This window comes from Haliotis asinina, chromosome 2 (assembly GCF_037392515.1).
Source record: "Haliotis asinina isolate JCU_RB_2024 chromosome 2, JCU_Hal_asi_v2, whole genome shotgun sequence".
NCBI classification, from domain to species: Eukaryota; Metazoa; Mollusca; class Gastropoda; order Lepetellida; family Haliotidae; genus Haliotis; species Haliotis asinina.
The window spans coordinates 79,511,632-79,535,748 of NC_090281.1; the positions used below are offsets into that span (position 1 = coordinate 79,511,632).

The window sequence follows — 24,117 nt, forward strand, 5'->3', positions numbered from 1 at the left end:
GTGCTGTTATTACTTTATTGCTGATTCATTTTTAAAGTTATATTTTGATGTTTTCTCTGGTTGTACAGTGAGTCCAGTAGAAGATGAAGGTATATTTGTCACATAAGTTTCTGTCTGGGCTAGAGTACCTGTTGTCTGCAGTAGCACTTGTGTGATGGAAAACACTCTCAATGCATGGAACTGGTACATCAATGCAATTTTATGATAGCCATTTTTAGATTGCTTTAAATATGTACAGATTACCTTTCAAAGTGTTCTGTAAATATATTATTTTCATTCCAAATTTTCAAATTTTGTTTGATTTTATAGACATGTTTGCATGGTGTCCAACATATTGTACCCATATAACATCATTTCAAGATGAAAGACCAGGGAATGTATCAAGAATATTTCACAATGTCTTTGAGAATGTTTGGTAGTGTTGCAAGAAACACAGATCACCTGCTGGAAAGACCAGCACTTGCTACTGTTTTGGTTGTGTAGTTCAGGGATAGTCCACTTTTGCCTCTGTTATCTCATCAGTGTATGCAGATGTTCCAAGCTAGTACAATTCACAATAGAGACTACGTTTATAATAATAGTTTGATAAATAAGACAGAATTATGACCCTTCAAAAAAATATTTTTACTGAAAACCCTTTCAGCTTTCTATGTATTTTGCTAAAACTAACATACTATCCTCACTGAAAATAATATATAAACAATTTCATGAAATATACATTTACCCTTTGTATGTTAATAAAACATTTTTTTAATTTGTCAGTGAAAGATATAGTGCTAGAAAAAGTGATAAACCATATTTTTTAGTTGTTACAATATAGGTCTTCTGAAAGACCATAACAAAGTAACTACAGTAATGGCACCAAATCAGGTGGTCCTTTTGTTTCCTAAGTAGTATGTGATTATGATAACTAATATCAACAGTAATTTTTTGAACATTTATATGTATGTCAAACATCAGTTCACTTCTAGCCCACTTTCTAAAACTATCTCCCTATCTGTCAGTGCAGTGTTGAATTCATACCATGTCCGTTCGTTTCCTAATGGATTGATTTAACTAATCCTTCAGTCACTGAGTACATGTCATGGGTGGCCTAGTCATTTAGGGAACTGCAAGTCACTGAGCAGAGTTGTGTCCCTTGGTATTGTCAGGAACCTATGATCATATGTTCATACCCCAGATATGTTTCTAGGTTTGTCAGCTCCATGACCATTCTTATGGTTTAACAAAGCAGTAAATGCCTGAGCTCTACATCATTTTAAGCATTCTCCCACATTAAGCTTACTTGTCATTATATACTGTGAGAAATTTAAATTGTTCCTTTAATATTTTCCAGTTTTTATCACCAGCTTTCAATAGCGCTGTGGGAGGAAATCTGAGAATGAATAAAGAATCACTGCCATGAAGTGTTGTTCCCTTATTTGTTTCCCTCAGTATATAACAGTCATAACCATTCCTCACTTGTTATTTTAAGTGCATATAGTCTTTTATTTTTGTCAAACTGCTTGAATGAGAGTTTACTGTGGTGTTCCCTGAATTTTACACTGCTCTAAACAACATTGGCTGTGCAGGACATTATCAGTCCTGTTGTTTTCTTTCAAGTGATCTTTGTTTGTATGTATGTTTCTATGTAATTAATACCTCCCATGTCTATGTAACAAAAGGTTTAAAGGATTCCTCATAACAAAATTGATCTTGTAGTAATCAAACTGCTGCAAGTTTCGAGAATTTGTCAAACTCAAACCAAAAGTATTCATCAAAAAAGGCTTCACTACCCAAAACATTTCGAATTGTTGTGTGGGATTGTTTTTATCATAATAACTGATTTTATCATAATTATTGTGAGGAAATCTTTGAATTTGTTGATATTGTTTATTGATATGTTTCCATTAACTTTGCTTTTTGACCTTGAACATTTCAGAGGTAGTCTTTGGTTACATACACAAATTCAAATTCAAGCGAAACTGAGTTGAAAGAAGATATTATGAATTTGACCTTTTATCTGGTTAATACTGGCTCCCTTCCACCAGTCACAGATCTGGGTTCAAAATGAAGTTGGTCTTTGATCCATGAGACTTCTTAAGTTGAAGGACATGCTGAGATGTGAATTTTCAAAATTAGGTCAATGACAACGAAGCCATGCGTTCTGTTATTCATTTTGAGCACTACAATAGTGTTCCAACTTGACTGCAGATTTGAGTTTGTTTAAGCTATGTTTCCAAAAGTGTAATCTGCCCTGAAGATCTTCTAAAGACTACCTTTAATGGTGACAGTGTGTGTATTCTTTGCATGTGACTGACCTTGACCTGTCTGTTTCCGCTAACAACGAAGCAAGCAGTCGTAGTGTCAATAGTAGCGTGTCAACAAGTCCAACCTCCTCCTTCAGTGAAGATATGGGTACAGTACACTTCCTTCACCACCATTACTGTCTCACATAATCAATACACAGTGCATTAGTTCAGTTGGTCACACTGTTTTGTTTTATTGATTAAAGTTTTTGTGACCACCTTAACCTCCACATTCAGGTATTAAAATCAAGCTCAGTAATTATTTTAAGGGGTGGGGGATGTTTTTCAGTTGGTAACCAAAATTAAAGGTGAATCTGTTTTATGCTCAGGACGGCTATTATTTTAATTGTTGTGTTGTTTCCTTCTATCTTAGGTGTTCAGTCATTTCAGTCCTTTCAGATTGTGTATATGTACCTTTTAAATCAAGTATATATTTTTTAGTATTTTTATTTATTTAATATTATATAATTTTCCCATGGTTTTACCATGATTATGGAAGCTGCAGGAGTGTTTTCTTGAGTTAACTTGTAACGACCTGGGTCCAAATGTGTAGAATAGATTCACCTTTTCCCTCATTGTAGTCACCTTTCTCTACTTGATCATGTTGCGACATCACATATATTTGAGGGAATAAATCTAAATCACTGAAAGGAATATACAAAAAAATTCACTTGTTTACCATATGATCATATACTCCTCAACAGTTGTGCTAAAACTGGTTTAATCTTGATGCAGGTCATAAAATGAAAAGTCACATGCTCAGTTCAGACAATAATTCAGTTGGTAAAATGTGACTCTGTCTGTTAAGCCTTACTGTTCAGTTCTACCTGATGACGGGGCTCCGAAACATGGTCCAAAATGAAACAATAAGATGTGACCTGGAAAAAAACATCTCTATGTTCATCATATAGCATCTTCTAAAATGCCAATAAATCATCTAGTGAGTGTTGTGATCAGCATGCTATACACAGAGGTAACACCTTCACACCAAAGGAACTATTAGACAGGACCCTTGGTAGTGAGAATGTGCATACCTGATCTGAATATCTGGGCAAACACATACATGAGTGTCTCAAGGGACAGTTACAGAATAAATAGTTAAGCCTTACTGTTCAGTTCTACCTGATGGTGGGGCTAGAACAAGCCCCGAAAAGTTGTGGTCCAGAATAAAACAAGAAGTTGTAACCCAGAAAAAATTCTTTTAGGAACACTAAGCTACATCCTGCCAGTTTAGCCCCAATCCTTTCCTTTCATCCCTGACACCACCCAAACCCAACACCCATTCCCCACACTCATTAGTATTGTAGCACATGACTGCTGCCAACTCCTTTCACCTGCCCATTTACCACGGTAAGGGATCTATACTGTTGATCACTGGATTGTCTGGTCTGGTCTGGTCTACCAGCTGAAATATTGCTGAATGTGACGTAAAACTAAACTCACTCACTCATTCATTCCATGTGTTCAGAAGACCCCACACCAATTTCTTTTGTTACCTTGGTAACAGGAATACATGTTTTATAGGAAGTAAGTGGATAATGCCATTCTAGGTGTTAGCTCTGATGTTACTTCAATAAATTTCCCACTTGTAGTGGAATGAACCATCTTTCATGATTAATTTGAAACACTAACATGAATCTTCAGTTTCCAGACACATTATCTCCAAGTCCCACCAAAACACACCCCACTCTCTATGACCATTCAGGAGGACTGTTTCCTAGGACCTTCGGGAACATTGTGTGTGATCATTCTGTGCAACGATTCTGTGCAACGATTCTGTGTGGTTATTCTGTATCTGTTCTGTGTGCCAGTTCTATAGCACTGTTCTATAGGACCAATTTGTGAAACCATTCTGTAGAAATGTTCCTTAGGACTGTCCTGTAGGACTGTTCTGAGAGACCATTTTTCAAGTTCCCCTGCTTATTTGCCTCAAACCATTATGGGGTGTCAGGTATTGGAAAGACAGCTTAATTTTGTGTGAAATTTTGATTGAAATGTATATGTAGCACATTGCTATCATCATGTCTGAATTAAATCAATTCTTGTTCATAAAGCAATATACAGTCTTCACTGTACAAAGGCTAACCTTTATGTTACTAATGATTTTCCAGTCTGAAGTTAACAGTTATCCTCTGTGTTTGAATATTTGATTTTAAACGTTAATCATTACTAATTAACTCATTAATTGGTTACATTTATATCTGTTAATGCATTTGATGCAATCTTTTTGTAATTATTTAAGTTATTAATATTTCTGTACTTGCGTTTAATGTTGTTGAATTTGTAAATTTGTGTTTTTAAATGTTTCTGCTTCTTATTTTATTTTGTAGAAGAAAATGCATAGATTTTAATAGCCATGTTTCCTTTGCTGAGCACGATTGCTTTAGCTTATGCCTGTCGACTGAAATCTCATTGAATTTATTTTTAAATTACACTTTCTGGTATTAGTTATGCAATATATATGCCAGTTTACTTGTCATGAAGGATGACTTATATTGTGACTGGAAGTCAATAAGGTTTTCTCTTCATGTGCCTCTTTGTCTTTCTACCTCGCCTTTCACTTCACCTGTCTCTTCACAAAGTCTATCACACCCCACAGCCTCTTGTCTATCACACTCACATCTTTCTACAAAGTATCATCACAATCCACAGTCTCCAGGAGAGTATCTCCAACAAGTCCATCACTCTGACATCTCTCCAAAAGTCCCTCCCTAACCTTACCTCCAGGAGAGTATCTCCACCAAGTCCATCTCTCTGACATCTCTCCACAAAGTCACTCACTCACCCTACTTTCCTCTGTGCAGAGTGTCTTTTATTTCTGACATCTGTTACTCATCCTTCTAATGCCTCCCTACACAGTCCCTCACTCACCCTCTACTGTTTCCTCTGCAGAGTTCCGTCACCTACACATGCACCTGAAGGAGTCCAAAGAGAGTCTACATGGATCCTCCAATCTCACCCCCAGTAGCAGCCCACATGCCTCCCCTACAGCTCACCGGAAACGTCTGATGGACACCCATGAGGACATCAACATCGACGAGCTGGTGGAGACACTGTCCCAGAGTGAAAACCTGCAGGAGCAAGCGGATATCATACACTACTTGTATATACATAAGTGAGTTAACTGTCCCCTGTGTCTCAGCAGGTCTTCATATGTGAGTGACTATGAGAGTTTTATGCTGCATTTAGCAATATTCCAGATATATGGCAGGGGTCTGTAAGTGATTGCTGATGTGTTTGACATATGCCATCATGTCCTAATTGCATAGTTCCATTCTCATGCTGTTCATCATTGGATTGTCTGGTCCAGACTCAATTACTTCCAGACTGCTGCCATGTAGCTGGAATGTTGCCGAGTGCTACAATAACACTTCAATACTGAGGCATCATGTTCCAATACTGTGACAGCATATTGGATGTAATTGAGCATGATCTTCCCATAAAGGATATCCTTGGTACTGCATCACTAGATCATGTCTGTCAAAGTACAAATGTTTGTTGACAGAGGTGCTGACTATGATGTCCAGATTGGTGCGGACACATGCTCAGTCAAGCAGCTACTCACAGAATTGTATGAGAAGGTAAGACACACCTGTTGATAACTGTGATTCCTCATAACTATTGATCAGACATGGCAGTGATCAGTTGGCTGTGAACTTGAAATGTTGGTCCATGTTCTGTACCTCCCTAATTGCTAGTATTTGTTCCATCACCATCCCCTTATTGTAGTAGAATCTAGATGAATTACCATGGAGAAGTACAGAAAACTTGCCACTATCCTTTTATATCATGACCTCCTCTTCATCTCAATGTTAATTAAAGGGGAAATATATGGATGTCAACTACTGTAACAAGAGCAGTGAGTGGGTATGGTTTTACACCTCTAATTTGCAATATTCCATCAACTATAAAACTATGAAACTAGGGTTTCACACATTGTACCTGTGTGAGAAATCGAAACCCAGGTCGTCAGTGTGAGGAGTGAGTGCTTTAACTATAAGGCTATTCCTCGGCTATCCCCTGCTCTTGTTACAAGAGGAATGTGATGTTACAGAGTATAGTCTGTCTCCTGTATCAAGGCTGTAAACTCTGAAACAGCAGGTGTTCTAAGGTTGTTACAGTTCACTCGCATATTAAGTGAATCGAACCGTAGCCCTTCATGAATTCAATTTGTTATTCATGGTCATCAGAACCAAATATTTATGAATATTTTTTATTATTTTAAGAGGGCATGTTTTCCTTGAACCCATATACATATCATTTTTCAAAGTGAGAGATGCAGTAAATGTGCTGGCCTTGCCAGTCATGTTAGTTTGCCAAGGCTACACATAGTACTATCAACTAAAGTATAACTATTACATACCAAGTGAGTGTCATGAGGTTATTGGTTTATTGCTGTGACAAATTAACCTGTCAGCCTGGGCATTTCATATTGTGCATCAATCTCTTAACTAAAATAACGTATTCATGAATTTATTCATATTTGCACCCAATATTTGTGCCACACATCATATTTGCCACAGTATATTTGCTGCTGCCCTAAATTGTGTTCATATTCAGAAGTTAGTATCAAGAAATGTCCCTCTGTCTGTGTATCCCTTCCATTCAAAGACATCAAGCCATGTATATGTAATATTGACCATTTTATGTGACTTGAAAAAATGTGAATAAACATAGCCTACAGTTAAAATTTATGGAATTATCATTAAAACGCCTGCATGTTGTCAGAAATGAGTGTGCCTCTTTAACCTGATGATGCCCCCAATTTGCTTGACATCTGATGAAAGCTGATGATCAAGTGCTTTGTACAGTTTGTGTAAACAATGGTGGTAGGAAACAGTGGCTAGGTAGTTAAGATGTGTGTGTCAAAGTAAATAAAAAAAAAAAGTATGTTCTGTTCTTCAAAATACTTTCTGAACTTTCTATGAAATGTCCTTGCAGGTTGGCAGTCAATTTGGCTTGCTTGACATGATGTGACCTTGGTGGAAATTTGCTGACTTGATGTTTGTGTTGTTAGGCAGGTCACTGGAAGCAGTGGTGGCTGGTCCGACACACAGCAGGGATGTTGAGGAAGAGAGTGGAGGACCTGGCCCTGGTAAGGTTGAACACAGGGTGGTCAAGTCTTTGTTTAGTGAAGACAGGAGTGAGTGAATGAGTTTAGTTTTATGTTGCTTATTGCCATATTCCAGCAATATCAAAGAGGGGGACACCACAACCTGGGTCTTTGTCATGATGAGCGAACACTTTAAAACTAGGCTACCCCATTACCCACATCAACCCAGGAATAATTAAGCACTTCTATGTAGAATGAGATTTGACATAACTCTCGATAAAGATTCCAGCAATGTTTACTGTTGACAGATATCTGTGGGTGTAAACACCCTATGATGTAGGTGGGTAAATATCATAAAATCCGTCATCTGTAAGAGTAACATGAATTCTAACTGGTTTTAACTGATTCTGGCTTCTGTGCAGGTTTACTGATACACAAATCAAAGAGGTATAGATTATGATGGATAAATATCTTTTGGCTCAAATGTATGTGTGATTGTCGCAGGTGACACTCTCTTAAATATTACCCCTTCCTCTAGGCTGCCACAGACCTGCTAGTGAGACAGAAGCAGCTATCTGTTGGGATGCCCCCTGACAGGGAGAAGATCATTACCAGGTAGGTCTGACTAGAAGCAGGTGTCATATCATCAGGCAAGTCTGATTAGAAACAGGTGTCACATCACCAGGTAGGTCTGACTAGAAGCAGGTGTCATATAATCAGGTAGGTCCGACTAGAAACAGTTGTGCCACATCACTATGTTTGTCAACATTTCATGATTTTAATGTCTGTTTCAGTCCACTTCCCCCAGAAGAGCTAGCATCCATCATATTTGATGCTTGTGGAGAGGACACCAGCACTGCTTCACTTACACAGGTGAGACACCTGCAGTATGGACAAGCTCAGTGAGTGAATGAGCATATGGATTTACGTCACATTCAGTTAAATTCCAGCAATATCTTGACAGGAACCACAGATAAGATTCACACATATTATGTAAGTGTGGAAGCTGACATGTTTGTTTTGTGGAGATTGGTTTGAAAATTAACATGTTTTGAAAATGACCATTTACCCAATGTCTGTTTTACAGGAGCTGCTAATCTATCTGGCCATGTTTATCAGGACAGAACCAAAACTGCTCCACGAGATGCTGCGTCTTCGCGTTGGCCTCATTATACAGGTGATGGCCATGGAGCTGTCTCGGACACTTCAGTGTACAGGTGAGTCCAATTACAGTGTACAGATAAGTCTCATTACAGTGTACAGATAGGTCCTATTACTGTGTACAGGTTAGTCATGTTAGAGGGTACAGGTGAGTCCCATTACAAAGTACATGTGAGTTCGATTACAGTGAACAGGTGAGTCATGTTCAAGGGTACAGATGACTCCTGTTACAGTGTATAGGTGAGTTCCATTACAGTGTGTGGGCGAGTCACATTACAGTGTACAAGTGACTCCTTCACAGTGTACAGGTGGGTCACATTACAGTACACAGGTGAGTCAAATTACAGTGAACAGGAGAATCCCATTACAATGAACATGTGAGTCACCTTAATGTGTACAGGTGAAAACTTGCCCTTGCATTTCACCAAAATAGAACACATACATAACTCAAAACTTTCCTCCTGTATCTGACTTACATACCGAAATAAAATACAGTTGGAAGCTCTGTTAGACAAAACTCACTGTCATTATCACTTCACCTGGAGATGCACCCAGGAAGCACGTATCAGTCTGCCAGAGTTCCAGCCACAGAGTGTTTGATTACAGGTGTAGACTGTTATTTGGAGGGTGCTATAAAATATGCTGTTGCAGGGGAAGAAGCGTCAGACTATCTGTTGAATCTTAGTCCCTTTGAGATGAAAACTCTGCTGCATCACATTCTCAGTGGCAAGGAGTTCGTCATCAGCAAAGGTAGGTAACTCGTTAACATGATTTAGGTGTGACTAGCTTTACATGTTGCCTTCATTCCTTTGAAAAACAGCTGCAAAATTGATATCAGTAAAATATTGATAACACTACATTTCAACATAAATGTTTTTTTGATTGGATTCAATTTGTATGATATAACTGTATTTGGCATTTTACGTAGAACCTGCTTTAATTTGTTCATGTTTTCAGTGTATGATTATTTGTTTTCTTTGCTGTAGTCATGGTAACTGTGATACATGAACAGATTGTCATACCCATGTATTTGCTATGTAAATGTTAAAGGACAATGTATGATAGTGGGTTATTTTTAGCAAACTGAAAATGTAAATGTTTCCAGTCGGACAAATTTCAAATAACCCTTTTACCGTATGTTAGTCCTGACATTTTCTCTTATAAATTGTCACACTCTGGAACAGCAACTCAGAAATATAAGTTGATTACACAAGAAAAGACATTTGAAAGGTAAACACTTGCACATTAATCTTACTTATACATGGTCTTTTTGAAAGTCTTCTGGGTGATGAAATGAAGAAAATCTTTATACAAGACGCATAATCGATCATGAATATATTCGGCATATATTTGTAAAACTGTTTTGTCTGTTGTGTGCCTAAACTGTGAATCTGATAATATTGATGATCCCTTTCTTATTGTGTTCAGTATATGTTAACACTTATGCAAGTTTTTCTCATTTGTTGAATTTTTCACATCTTGTGGGCAATAAAAGACTCCATCATACGTTGTCCTTTCTAGGTAGTTTAATTACTGGATGAATTCTGCAGATTAACATTATAACAGATATTGTGTTCTGCAGATCAGCATTACAGTCAATATTGTGCCCTGCAGATCAACATTTTGATCTATATTGTGTCCTGCAGATCAGCATTATAATCAATATTGTGTTTTGCAAATCAACATTATAGCATATTGTGTTCTGCAGATCAGCATTATTGTATACATTGTGTTCTGCAGATCAACATTATGATCTATATTGTGTTCTGCAGATCATCATTATGATCTATATTGTGTACTGCAGATCACAGTTATAGTCTATTGTGTTCTGCAGATCAGCATTATAGTATATATTATGTCCTGCAGAAAACATTATGATATATATTGTTTCGCAGATCAACATTATGATCTATATTGTGTCTCGCAGATCAACATTATAGTGTGTATTGTGTCTCACATGTTGATGACATCTCTATGTTGTCTCCTTCATCAATAGCTTGTCCTAACTCACTAAGTGTGTTGTGATGTATTTATGTTCAATCCTTAACTTTACTTTAATTATGGCATGAAAAATTAATTTTATTTGAAAGCATTAGTTCTTACTTTTTCCCATGAAGATCTGTTTTTCAGTTTTTCTTTACAAACCAAAGCTTGTTTCATCCTATCTTAAAGTTGGTTTTTAACTGACTATATTTCATCGTATGAGGTGAAAAATGGGGTTGGTTGTCTGACTTGCTGACTTTATTCATGTCATTGTATTCCAAATGTGTAGATCGATGATTGTGATGTTAATCACTGGACCATGCGATCCAGATTTGATTTACAGTGTACCATGAAATAGCTGGAATAATGCTGAGTGTGGTATTAAACAACAACCAAAACATAAAATTCTTGTTTCAGCAACTGGCAAGATTCTCTTTGAACTTAGATATAGCAAACACGTAGGTTTTTTAACATTTTTTTCTTTGCTGTCAAAAATCACTTCAGGGGAAGTCATAACAATCTTGGATAGCATTTCAGAGTAAATATATAGGTACTGACTGTTCATAAGCCTCATCTCGAACCAGGCTTCCTAAATCAGCTTCAAAATGTCATCTGGTAAACTAATTTAGGTGAAATGAGAAGTGTGTTTGATAATAAGAAACACTCTGAAAGTAAGCAAGATTGTGATGACAGTGCTGCTAAATATGACTGCCTGTGGCTGTGGCTGTGGCATTGCACAAAAATATTTTCGCTACATTAACTCTTCTCACAAGAAAATTGTAGGCGGGAGTGGGAGAGGTGCTACTTGATTTACTGTTTGTATTACTAAATAGAAAATGTGAATGGAAAATTTGACTGACTTCCATTTTCACTTTAAAGATTGACCTTTTGATGGCATGGACACTCATGTCAACAAAATTGATGATTTGGGATATTAGTGTGATGTTTCAAACAAAAGAGGCTTTGTTTCAAATTTGGCGTAAAGAAATGAAAATACTTCCAGAGTTTCACTTGTCATTACGTGAAACTTTTGGTTTGAATGCCAAAAGACTAATGTCAAGTTATCCTAAAAAATGAAATGAAAACGCTGTGTCTTTTCTAAGTCCATTGACTATTCCTTGACCTTAGTTAACTTTGAATATAGATTCACCATTTCTTTTGCATTTGTGCTGTGTGCTGAATAATATCTGGTATAGATCACTGGTCGTTTCCACATCTGTTTTTCACTTGTATCATGACACTATCACAAACACTTTTTCTTTTCTTGTAGAAAATAGATTCATGTGTATGATCATGGCACTGAGCATTTCTTTAAATGTTCTTTTTGAAATGTTTCCCAAATAATATTTTCCTCATCACATTATAAATAAACCAACATTAATTCACGTATCTTGTGTGTGCCTGTCAGTGGTTAGTTGGAGCATCATTGTGCTACCTGGCGTCTTACTTCCATTGTCTTACCTGGTGTTGTGCACTATCGTTGTATTTTCTCTCAGTCCACCACGACCTTGAAGATGAGAAACGACTCACCGTCAAATCTAAACAAACACGAGAGGAAACAAAGTCATTTGCTCGTCTCAGTCAGAAAAAGGTTACAGTATGCATCTTAAAACCCGCTCTTTTGCCCCCTTCTCATCATCAGCTTGTATCAGTACACACTTGTGCTGTTCTCACATATAAGTTGAAGTAAGCAATATATCGATATACTCACAGCTTGAACTAAGTCGGTGTCTTAGCTTTTCACATTATCAGCTTGTGTATCAAATGCACATACATGTGTTGCATCCTTACAAGTAAAAGTATATTGATATACTGATGGTTTAAATCAAATTAATGTCCAAACTTATAAAGTCAGCCAGTATATCAAGTGTACATACTTGTGCTGTTCTCATGTATAGGTTGAAGTAAGTAATATATCGATATACTCACAGCTTGAACAAGATTTAAATAAAATTAATGGCCAAACTTGTGATATCATCCTTGAGATCAACTGTACATACTCACGCTGTTTTCACATGTAGGCTACAATGTGCAATATATCGATATACTCACAACTTGAACCATTCAGTGTCTCAGCTTTCTGTATATATCATGAACATCTACATGTCTATAAAGTATATACACATGTATCTGTGTGCTGCGTGATCACATGTAGGTTACAGTTTGCAATATATCAGTATATTCACAGCTTGGACCAAGTTCATTATCCCAACTTATCCCATCATCAGCTGGTATATCGAGTGTATATCATATGCACATACTTGTGTGCTGTAGTCAAGACTGTCTGAATAAAAACATTAGATTGTCTCCAAGATGTTTCAAGATATGTACTATCGTGTAACAGACTCAAGTTTAGTAATATATATTCTGCTGTTTAGGGGTATATTGAGTAATACAACAGTATAGCAATATACTGAATCATACAACAGCCTGGTGATATGTTGAATAATACAACAGCATAGCGATATACTGAATACTACACCAGTCTAATGATATACTGATTCATGCACCAGTGTAGTGATATACTGAATCATGAAACAGTTTACTGATAAAACAGTAATGCTTCAGTCTTGTGATGTATCCTGCAACAAATTACAGTCTGGTGATATATTGAATAATTCTAAAGTCTAGTGATATAAACAAGATTTCTTCAGTCTAGTGATATGTTAAATAATTCTAGTCAACTGATATATTGATTAATGCTTTAGTCCAGCAATATATTGTCAACTGCAACAAAGAAAGGTCTAGCAATGCATTGAAAAATGCTTCAGTCTAGTCTTACACTGAATCATGCACCAGTCTAGTGATATACTGAATCGTGATATACCAAATCAGTCATGATACAGCCAAATGATATATTCAATAGGCTACTAATCACTGTTGCATCCTAATACTTATTGCATTACTCTTAACGTTTAATTACAAACTGTTCGCAGATGCTACCCAGGCCGTGTCAGCATGTGTCAGCATGTGTCAGCACCAGACTGTTCATACTTCCCTGTCTATGTTTCATTGCTTACTCATGCTTTTCACTGCTTATGACCACGCTGTGCTTTTACAGCTGGGGACTAGATGCCCTCTGTATTCATCATCACTTTGTATCTCCATCAGTACTAAACACCCTTTTCACACCGTAATCTTGTTGCATGCAGCATGGTTGTGTTTGAGGCATCCCATCATTCTCTCATCTGCAGTCATATGACCAACACTTCCTGTTACAGAGTTCTAGTGTAGTGTTATGTGTTTGTATGTTGGTATTTCTGATCCCTGTTTTGGCATCACAAATCACTGCCGTTTGAGCATGGAGGAAATTATGAAGAATCATTGATACAGTGTACTTGCTGCAGCAACAGGAAATGTCACTTGTGGTGATTATTGTGTGGATTACCACTATGGACTGCTTCACCAACACTGTGTGGATAAGGTGATTGCCAAGTGGCTGTCTGGACAACTAGTTTCTTATCTGAACGATCAGAGTGATGTCTGTGATGTTTTATTTCAGGCTTGTTAGCTTTACTTGATTACTGCTGTTACATATACAGTGTCAAACAAACAAATATATGTCTTTGGAGTAGAAGGGGATGAAGTATTTGAAGCAGACATAACATTTTTCAGTGACTGCCTTTGACGTGCAGGTGGATTTGGCCAATTTGATTGTTTTTGGACATACAGAATGTCTACCAAACAGAAATAACTTGAAAATATGGTGAAACATATGGCAAAGTAACTTTCTGTCAATCACAAATTTAAAAACAAAAAATATTTCCCATTGACACCTTGAAATGTCAGTTTGTTAGTCCTTCAACTGTTGTGGTCAAGTTTAGTTTATTTAACTGGATGCAGGTTTTAGGACTGTTTAGATGCTTGAATTAGTGGAACAATGTCTGCTTGGTATAACTGGCAACTGATCCTGATAAAAAACAAACAACATTTTGCAACAATGTGAATCGAAATAGTTACGGGTTGGTTTGGGGGTAGTCTCCCCTGAGTTGGTGATGTACAGAGATGGAGGTGAGTGCATTGTGAGATTCTTGTTGCTGCAGGAGTATTGCTTGATGGTTCCAGTTGTCTTGGGATCAGAATGCCTCTAATACTTGCACTGTTCATGATGTAGAACACAGGCTGTGTGTGGGTACATGTGTACTGATGGCAGGGTGTTATCACTCAGGTAGCTCTAGATGGAATGTTGGGGCACAGATTGTACAGATGAGCAGGAAAAAGTCATCGGTGAGTTCCGTAATTGACAAATGATGTTCATTTGCATCACCTCCAGGTATTTCTTGTATTTTTAGAATATATTATGAGTCGAAACAAATGTCTGATATCACTGCAAAAAAAGAATCCCAAGTCAAGTAACTTTCTGTTTGATCGTGAAAGTTTAGCTGATATGTTATGGCAACTCAAAGTTTGGGTAAACAGACTCAAACATTTTGGCACAGACACTGATGTGATTGAAACATGAGAAAGCATTAATTATTCTGAAAAACATGTGCTCTTTAACAGGTATTGGTATCTGGCTTAAATATCTAAATATTTGGAGAACAGATTAAAAAATATTTTGCACCTGTACCTTGACAAGGAGACATGGGCCCAGTCTTAAGCACTACCTTTGGTAGTGCAGATTTGCATTTCTTGGCTATACCAGGATTTGATAAACTTTGTGAATGAGAAGCATTTATTCTGGTATAAACTGAATAATATTTAGATCAAACTACCGAAAGTATTGCTCATCTGTCCCAGGGGCCCTTATGAGCACAATTTGTTGTCTTCACTTCATGCTGTGGGTTAGGGGTAACTAATACGACTCATAACCAGCCCCTCTCCAGTCTTGTAGATATGCTTATGTATGGTTTCGGTATATATTGTCAAACACTATTTTACACAGTGTCTGATTAATTTGTTCAGTTGTTAATCGCAAGAGTTAAATTCCATCTGTAAACACAGAAAAGATATTTGTGCTTCTTTGATTTTCCAAATTAGATTTTCGAATATGTATTGAATAATTGTTATTGTAGTCATATGTCTTCTAAAGCATTAAAAACTTAATCTTTCATTTATTACATGCTGATTCTTTAATAGTTATAGCTGTTATCACATTGGGCTTTGCCATTGCCAGTTTCATGCAACCAAAACCTAATATGAAAAAAACATCATTAACTGTGAACATAGAACAATTAAGCAAAGTTATATATATGTATGTATAGTAATGTTTCAATATGATTATGTTGTTGGCAGTCAGTTGATCTGTGTCATCCTGGAACCCTTTTTTGTAATGATAGGTTGTCAGCCAGAGTGATCTCCCCTTGATAACTACGTCAGAGACTGATGATGATGACAGTTCATCAGACCGACAGGGACAGTGGATCAGGCGGAGACGACTTGATGGGTCACTTAACCGCGTTCCCTTAGGGTTCTATCCTAGGCTCTGGACAGTGCTAGAGAGGGTATGTCCGCAGAAAACAGATTTTTTGGGAAGTAGATAATTTTTAGAAGCTACTGCCATGTGTAGTGGGAAATTCTCTTCAGTCATGAGTGGGTACAGAATCCTCATTGTTACAGTATTCCAGTTGCTACAGAATCCTCATTGTTACAGTAATGCAGCTGCCACAGAATTCTCACTGTCACAATGCAGTGAGTTTTGCCGGGGGTATTAAAATGCAATGTACCCGTGTGTCCGTGGACATGTGTCTTTTCCGGAGCAGAACTTCAGAACCGTTCACCATTTCTTGACCAGACTCGGCACATAGATAGATTAGGTGGTGTACCAGTGCCTTTTGGTACTTTTGGAATTCTGAATAATGTATCTTTTGTGTTTCCTTGGCAACAAGTTTGACTTTGACTGAATTTCATGGGTGTGCTCTTTTCTGGCAACAAGTGTGACTTTGACTGAATTTGGAGGATGTGCTCTTCTCCTGAGGAGAACTTTAAGCCTGATCTGGTGGTGTACTGGTGCCTCTTGGTAGCTTTGGAATTCTCAATAAAATATAGTTCTGTGTTTCCATGGCAAAAAGTTTGACTTTGTCTGAATATGGTTTTTGTGTTCTTTCATAGAACAGAACTGTGAAACCTTTAAATATTTCTTCACCAAACTTGGCATATAGATTGGTCAGTACTGGTGCTTTTTGGTAGTTTTAGAATTCTGAATAAAATATTTTCAATATTCTCCTTCCACTTTGCCAAAATATTTAACATCATCACCACCATTTGACATTCCTGGAGAGTATTTTGCCATGGAGGGGGATATTGATGACTTTGTCTTCTTACTCCATTTGTTAGGGACTTTACTGTGCAGTGTTTGGTATGTGAGGAAAATAAGCAGGGGTTCAAATCCTAGACAGCATGATCATGTTTCTTAATATTGGAATATTGATGTTATTGTCTGTTTGTTTCACCACAAATGTCTTAATGCCCTGTTACTAACATTTTCTGATTTCTTTCATTCCATTTGTAGTCAGTGAATATATACAAGTTTGATTTTTTTTGTGTGATTTGTTCTTTCCAGTGTGAGGGACTGTCTATTCTTGGACACGTGCTGCCTGGCAGCCTGACACAAGAGGTGAGCTGGCACCATCTCCTATGGAGATCCCAGGGAAGATGAGAGTCCCAGTAATGCATGGTTTTCCTCAGGAGGAGTAGTGGATGAATGAACTAGGTCATTGTGTATCACAGTGTCCTGCTGGTGTTGAAAGGGTTGCTCATGCTCTCAATCACTGGTTTGTGTTGCCTGACATGATTAAGAGTTGCTGCTGTGATTTTGGAACATTGTTGACTGTAGTATAAACTCACTAATTCTTGAGTTACTTGTTTTGTTTCTGCAAATAATGTTGTGGGCTCCATTCCACACAATCATATCACTACAACTGGTGCAAGTCCATATTAAAGTATGGGAGTTAGGATCACCTTAGTCCTACTATCACTTTGAGATCCCTCGTCAGATGAGGTAAAAATTGTGTTTTAGCTTTGAACTCCAGATTATTGTTCTGTGTGCGTGTTCGCAAGACTAAAGCTGGTTTTATAGTACTTTCCCACTGAGATAACAATTTGCCAATGAGGATCAACACAGCATGCCCACTTCATCACCTTAGTGCCAAGTGCGAGGTGGGGTAATAAGAAGCACCTTTTAATCACTGTTGTATGATTCCTGTGTCAGAGAAGGTCCAAGAGGTGATGAAAAATCTATACATATGATGAGTGGGAGAGGCTCCTGCCATGAAGCAACTTTTACTAAGGTTAAGCTTAATTCCTATTCTTTAACATTGCACTAAGGTTACCTTAGAGACTTCCAATCACCTTAGTACTTTGTGAAAGGAGGCCCTGGTATAAGCTTCACTTCATTACTTACAGACTACAGTGATATACTGATAAATATTCTTCCGGCTGCGTAAATAATTTTCCTTCACAATGTGCACTGAGAATAGCTGTTGTTCCTCATGTTGAACACCCAGGTTCAGTTCCCCACATTACATGTAAATCCAAAGCTCTGCCTGTGTTGTGACATTTGCTGAAATAAAGGTAAATGCAGGTTAAAGCACAGTTCAGTTACTCAGTGTTTCCTCTCCAGATGACCCCACGGGAGTTCAAGTTTGCCCTGCAGGTGGAGAAGGTGTTGAACCTGATCCCGCAGCCCGAGTATCGTCAGCTGATGGTGGAGGCACTCATGGTCCTCATCCTGCTGGTGGAGAATGATGGACAGCACATCAACATGAAACACATCATTCAGGTGGACAAACTTGTGGATGATGCCAACAAACTCTTCATCAAAGATCAGGTAGGACTTCCAGTCTCGTTAGATCAGGGGTTGTCTCAGATGAATTAAATGTAGCATCCAGGTAAACAAGCTTATGGGGCATGTCAACAAATTCTTAATCAAGGCTCACTTGAGACTACTGTATTCCTTTGATTGGTGATGGCTCAAGTGGTGCTAGTCTATCATCAAGGTAAATAAAGTTGTAGAAAATGTATTCCTCATTACTTATTGAGGATTTGAAAAGATTTGACTCATTAGATTTGAAAGTGAAAGGCTTCTATGCAACCTTTTATCAGACATCAGGAAGTCATGCATGGAAGACAAGAGACTTTTCACCCATAGTCGATGATGTAATTTCTTGCCACAAAATTCTTCCATATTTTGATCTTCACTCTACCTTTATCATTTATTGTCCCCTGCTGCAAAGCAGAACAGGTTATTCATGTATTCAGCAGTGTCTGTAGGTTGGAACATGTGTATGTACGTATGTACATTCTGATTCTCGTTAATGCAATATCATAAAGTGTTGTACCCAATATGTGACAGCCTGTTTTAGGGGATTATGCAGACACCAGTCGATTTGGATAACTTTGACCTTATTTTCTCTGTCACCCGACACTTTGACCACTTTTGAAACTCGTGTTAACGGAATATCTCATGCACTGTTGTCGCCAATGTCCTTGAATTTGGTGACAGTCTACGTAGGGGGATTCCGCAGACACCTGTCAATTAGGACGACATTGACCGTATCTTCAAGGCCACCATGGCCACTTTTCAAACTCAGATATATGTGATATCTCAGAATATATTCACCTCCAAGCTGAAATATATGTTGTCATTTCTTACAAATTTCATGTCTGGAATGCATATAGAAAGTTTCAGGGTAGGGTAGAGCTATAAGGAGTGGGGTACCCGGTATAGAAAAGTCAGACCTTTTCTAGCCCTAATATACACTGATACTGACAGTGGATATGTGCATCTGTCTATACATTCTAATATACTATATTCCTGAAATATCATCAGGTTTGGGAGAAGATTGTGAGAAGTGGCCATGACTAAAAACTTTGTCACACAAACAGTTATGATCTTCTATGTGCCCAAAAGATAAAAACTAGTAAAAATGTTGGATTTCATCCTTCTTTTGGGTGAGGACATTGCTGTGTTGGTGGCAAACACTTGCTGAGTTTATGTTGACATGACAACCTTTAATTTTTTGTTGTTGTATTCACAGAAAATGCCTCCTGGGATGGTGCAGTCCAGTATGGGAGCAGCCAACATATGCCAGCACCTGTATGACAGCGCCCCGAGTGGGCGTTTTGGTTCCATGGCCTACTTGTGCCGTGCTCTTGCCAAAACCATGAATCTGCCAGTCAAGAGCAACGAAGACCTGGAATGTGCAATCAGCTAAAAAGGAGGCATTACTGACTCTCCAGAAATGGAATTATCCATTTTTGTGGGACTTCTAGGTCAGTAGGGTACAAGAGAAACATCTGGAATATGTCATTTGTCAGACAAGGGTAACAAGTAGGTTTGACCCCCCGAGATGAAATGATCCATTTTGTTGAAATGGGTTTGCTGGGTATAATGTGAAAATCTGAACTGTGCTATTCATAAGACAGGGGGAATGGTGGCTGTTGACACACCGGTGTGGACTGATCATTGTTGTAATAATGAGATCGAAGTGTGTATGGAAACACCTACAACACACCACTAATCAAACAAAGTAGGCAGTAAGTCTTGATCCTGTGATGGAATGTTTCATTTTGTGGGAACAGGATAGAGATATGTTGAGGAAATGCTGGAATATACCATTAGCCAGAGCAGGAGAGATAGTGATGGAATATTCCATTCTGTGAACGAACAAACCCTGACTGACAAATGGTGAACTTAGTGTGTGACCATTATGCTGTAGGAAGCCAGGATCTTTGTCAAGGCATACCTCATGACTTCTAGTGCAAACTGTTTTACCACTTTATTGGCATCAAACAACACATAGAGGTAAAGGAATCAGTGAATTGTGACTCTTTATTATTGTATTGACTAACATTTCGCTATTATGCATAATTCTGTACTTTCTCTTTCCACAACACTGAGCGTTCAGGATACCATCCTTGTACCTTTGCAGGTGAAGTAGTGGTTTTGTTCAAAACAACAAATTGGGAAGGTTAATGGGGTTTTGTTTTTTAAACTTAAGTGTTATTGTAGCCTAGTATGATGTCACTGCATTCTGTGCAGTATTGTAAAACTAAGCAGTATATCTTAGTCTTTGTTGGTCATCATGAAAGACATGTCACATCCGTCTCCACAAAACCATATCAAGAGTTATAACTATATTAACATTGAAATGATGAATGGAAATCAATTGAATATGAAGTCAATCAAGCATGTTTATTTCCACTGTGAATTCTTACTGTTCCAGGGGATGTAGAGAATTTGGGCTTGAAGTAAAAACCTTTGAACACAAGCATAAAGAAATACTAGATCAACAATCTTAGTGCTATGAACGCCTGTGTTAAAGCATGGGGTTTTAACGTGGCTATGGAACAGTGCCCCGGTCATCTCTGTGCCTCTTTAACAAATGGTACTACTGTTAGGTTGAGACTAGATATGGTATGTGAAACTTGCCTGGTGAGGTGCCTCTGTCTTTATCAAAATGTGTTGAATTGTTTTTTAATTTGTACATTAAGGACTGTTCAATATTGTTTTTCTGTGTGCTGTACTCTCACAGGTGCCTGTCCTTGGTTCATCGTCATGCACCTTCAAAACTTCCACCAAAATCATTCTCTTCATGTGCTCACAGTACAGACAGTGTGCTTTGAGCATGATTTTGACTGTTATCATCATTATTACCAATCAAATCAGTGTGAATTTTCAACTAGTTGTGCAAGCTTTATTACCCATATTCTTATTTTAATTTTCATATTTTAATTCAGTATCAGTTTTTAATAAATCACAGCTTTTAAGTTCTGATGCTGTCATAAGTCAGTGTTAAAGTATGGTAGTTCCAGTGCCCTTATTGCTAAGATTAATGTGTGGAACAGGACCCTAGTAGATGGCCTCATCCTCTTGTCATGCAATAGAGTACAGATGAAGCATCATGATGTGTATTGTACAGTGACTTGAGTATTGCTGTATGGAACAAAGAGATGAGTTACGCTTTTCACAACATCTCTACTGGCAAACAAGGATAAGTCAGGACCACCCTGACAACTGACCCATATTAGCATGCATGAGTGCTACTCTTGAAATTATGAGCAAGGGGGCCCTAGGTTGTCTGCGTTCAAGCGTGATCACGTGAGAGTCTTATGAGCAAGGTATGTGCAGCTACACACGGAATCAGTTTCATTGTCATGGACTGCACTACCCTACATCTGTATTGACATACACCACCTACTTCTGGTTATGCTTCTCTGCACCGATCCAACTCATTCTTGTTAGCCAGTAGATATTGCCATCTGAATTATCTTTTGATAACCAAAGTTGACTTCCCCATGGATGGTTCAAGCTAAGACATTCCGTATGTTATCTAAGCATGTGCTTTACCAATAGCAGTATGTTTACTTGTGGGTAAAAGAATGTGTACATTTCAAGATGGGATTTAACTCTTCAAATTACAAAAGTTTCTATGCTCCAATACTTGTCGTAAGAGGTGCTTACAAAGATCAGGTGACCTGGTGTGCGGACTTGGCTGACATCTCATCAAATCTTAGATCGATGCTCATAGTGTCAGTATCTGGTCCAGATTTGATTATTTACAGTCTGCTGGCATTTTGCTGGATCATTTCTGAGAGCTGTGTTGACGACTGGACATTGCTACCCTGAATCTTTACGCCTCAGTAAATACTAGTAGTCCTCAAAGTAATGCAAAGTCAAGTGTATGATCAAACAAGGGAGTATTCTATATTACCTGCCAGTTTGTATCATTAAGAAAATCTGTGGTTATTTGTTATTTCTGTATTGTAAAGCAATATGTAAAGATCATGTCTTTTTGAGACTACCATGTCAGGAGTTTCATTGAAAACAGTTTAGAAAATTTAACCTTGATTATCATGATGAAATGTTGGTTCATTGTGTAAACATATACATATTTTTTAGTGTCTCGGTGTTAACAAAAAGGCCAACAATGTTTCCATGGAGACCCTTGGTGTGGGACTCTTGTTTCAAAATTTGAATTGAAAAGTATGCGGTTCTGTACATGTTCTTACAAAGGGAGATTTTATAAGTAGACATCACACTTTATGAATCAAGTTTTGAAATATTCAAAATGTACCTATGTTAGTAATCATGGTATGTCATGTTGACATCAGCACATTATCTTCATGAGAAGCATTACAGGTTTAGAAATGAGTTTGTTCCAGTGGCAGAGCATGTTTGAGTTATGCCCAGTTTTTATGGGAACGTTGTAACGACTCTTTGAATAAACTTGCCTTGTTTTGTTCTATCCTTTCCCAGACTCAGGTTCAGATTTATATTAAATCTTGTGTGTATTGAGATATTGATATAGGTATAGATTTAATTGTTTAGAGTAATTAGAAACCAAGGTGTGAGGGAGGATTCCTGAAGTGTAAATTTTCTTTTGTATATTTGATCTTATCTAACATCAAGATGCACCTGAAGACATTACTGAATAATACCAGTAATTAAGGTGTAGTCCTGATCAGTGGACTGTTAGGTAAACTGTTTTGCTTTATCTTCTCACATTTGTGCAATCAACAAAAGTGTGATCGCTAATCCCCCCGACTCATCCAGCATATCATATCATGTTGAGTTGAAGAGGTTTATTGAACCTTCAGACAAAACCAAAAATATTCACTAGTTGAATAATTAACTCAAATCACTGAATCAAATACTTCTGTAAGCAATTTGTGTGCAACATGTGAATTTGTGAGTTCTCAAATTTGGGGGGGGGCAATTTTATGTTTTAAATGGCTGTGTACATGAGGTTGAACATCCCTGGCAGTATTATGTTCAGCTTCCAGACCATGCAGTGACCCAGATTTCTTGACCGTTTTGTTATTATTCTTTTATTTCTTATGCTTGTGGCTGTGATAAATCATTGTATTGACCCAATAAAAATCTGAAGAAACTGGTAGTGTGTCTGTCGTGTGTGATACGGGGTGGAATAACAGAGAGAAAAACTATGTTTCTGATTTTATTGATGTTGTAGATCTTCTTACGTGGATTATTCTAATATAACATGACTTTTAGAATTATTTGAAAATTATAAATTCTGAATTGTTTTCCAAAAGGGAGTGTGAGAGTGGGTTTAATTGTACACCACTTTTAGCAATATTCCAGCAATATCCACCGGGGGAATACTTAAACCATTAGGCTACCCCTACACACTTTTTCACAAAGGATGACACCTACAATAGTTACATGGCAATTTGTACTGGTGGTAAGTGACTGAGTGGTCATGTTCAGAGACTAGGTTGTCCTTGTAGTCAGAATGACTGGACTGACTGGTCCAGACGTATTTACTTACTGACCACCATCATATAGCTGGCATATCGCTGTAGTGTGAAATATCAAATATGCAGGATAGAATTTCAACTGGGAATGTAGTCCAGGACCCATTTCACAAAGCTCTTGGAAGCCGAAGATCTCATAACTATTCTCGCATCATTCGTATCTCCTAAACTGTAACATAGGGAGCACAAATGCCACAAGAAATGTTATGAGATCTTCTGCTTAAGAGAGCTTTGTGAAACAGGCCCCGGGCTGTCAAGTGTATGGGCCAACCCTGAACTGATCATTACTTCATGAGTTTAGTTTTACACCACTTTAAGCAACATCATAGCAGTGGACACCAGAAATGGGTTTCACGCATTGTATCCATTTGGGGAATGGGACCCAGGTCCTTGTCATGACAAACAAATGTTTTA

General features: G+C 37.8%; 1 protein-coding gene across 11 annotated transcripts in view; it reads left to right on the top strand.

The window, feature by feature from the left end:
* LOC137274395 (probable phosphorylase b kinase regulatory subunit alpha) overlaps nucleotides 1–23,318 on the top strand; it is a 57,823-nt gene extending 34,505 nt beyond the window's left edge. For 3 of the 11 annotated variants that reach the window (XM_067807559.1, XM_067807558.1, XM_067807564.1), the window contains 13 exons: nucleotides 69–89; nucleotides 5,181–5,403; nucleotides 5,794–5,869; nucleotides 7,306–7,383; nucleotides 7,880–7,956; nucleotides 8,136–8,214; nucleotides 8,429–8,558; nucleotides 9,154–9,252; nucleotides 11,982–12,076; nucleotides 15,765–15,929; nucleotides 16,988–17,041; nucleotides 18,047–18,253; nucleotides 19,464–23,318. In XM_067807559.1, coding sequence (XP_067663660.1) covers nucleotides 69–89; nucleotides 5,181–5,403; nucleotides 5,794–5,869; nucleotides 7,306–7,383; nucleotides 7,880–7,956; nucleotides 8,136–8,214; nucleotides 8,429–8,558; nucleotides 9,154–9,252; nucleotides 11,982–12,076; nucleotides 15,765–15,929; nucleotides 16,988–17,041; nucleotides 18,047–18,253; nucleotides 19,464–19,640 — 1,481 coding nt within the window. In that variant the 3' untranslated portion in view covers nucleotides 19,641–23,318. Of the gene's footprint in view, nucleotides 1–68; nucleotides 90–2,331; nucleotides 2,398–5,180; nucleotides 5,404–5,793; nucleotides 5,870–7,305; nucleotides 7,384–7,879; nucleotides 7,957–8,135; nucleotides 8,215–8,428; nucleotides 8,559–9,153; nucleotides 9,253–10,902; nucleotides 10,944–11,981; nucleotides 12,077–14,653; nucleotides 14,713–15,764; nucleotides 15,930–16,987; nucleotides 17,042–18,046; nucleotides 18,254–19,463 lie in introns of all 11 variants that reach the window. The other 8 variants (XM_067807556.1, XM_067807555.1, XM_067807560.1 and 5 more) reach the window with 4 other exon arrangements.
* Nucleotides 23,319–24,117: the final 799 nt, after the last annotated feature.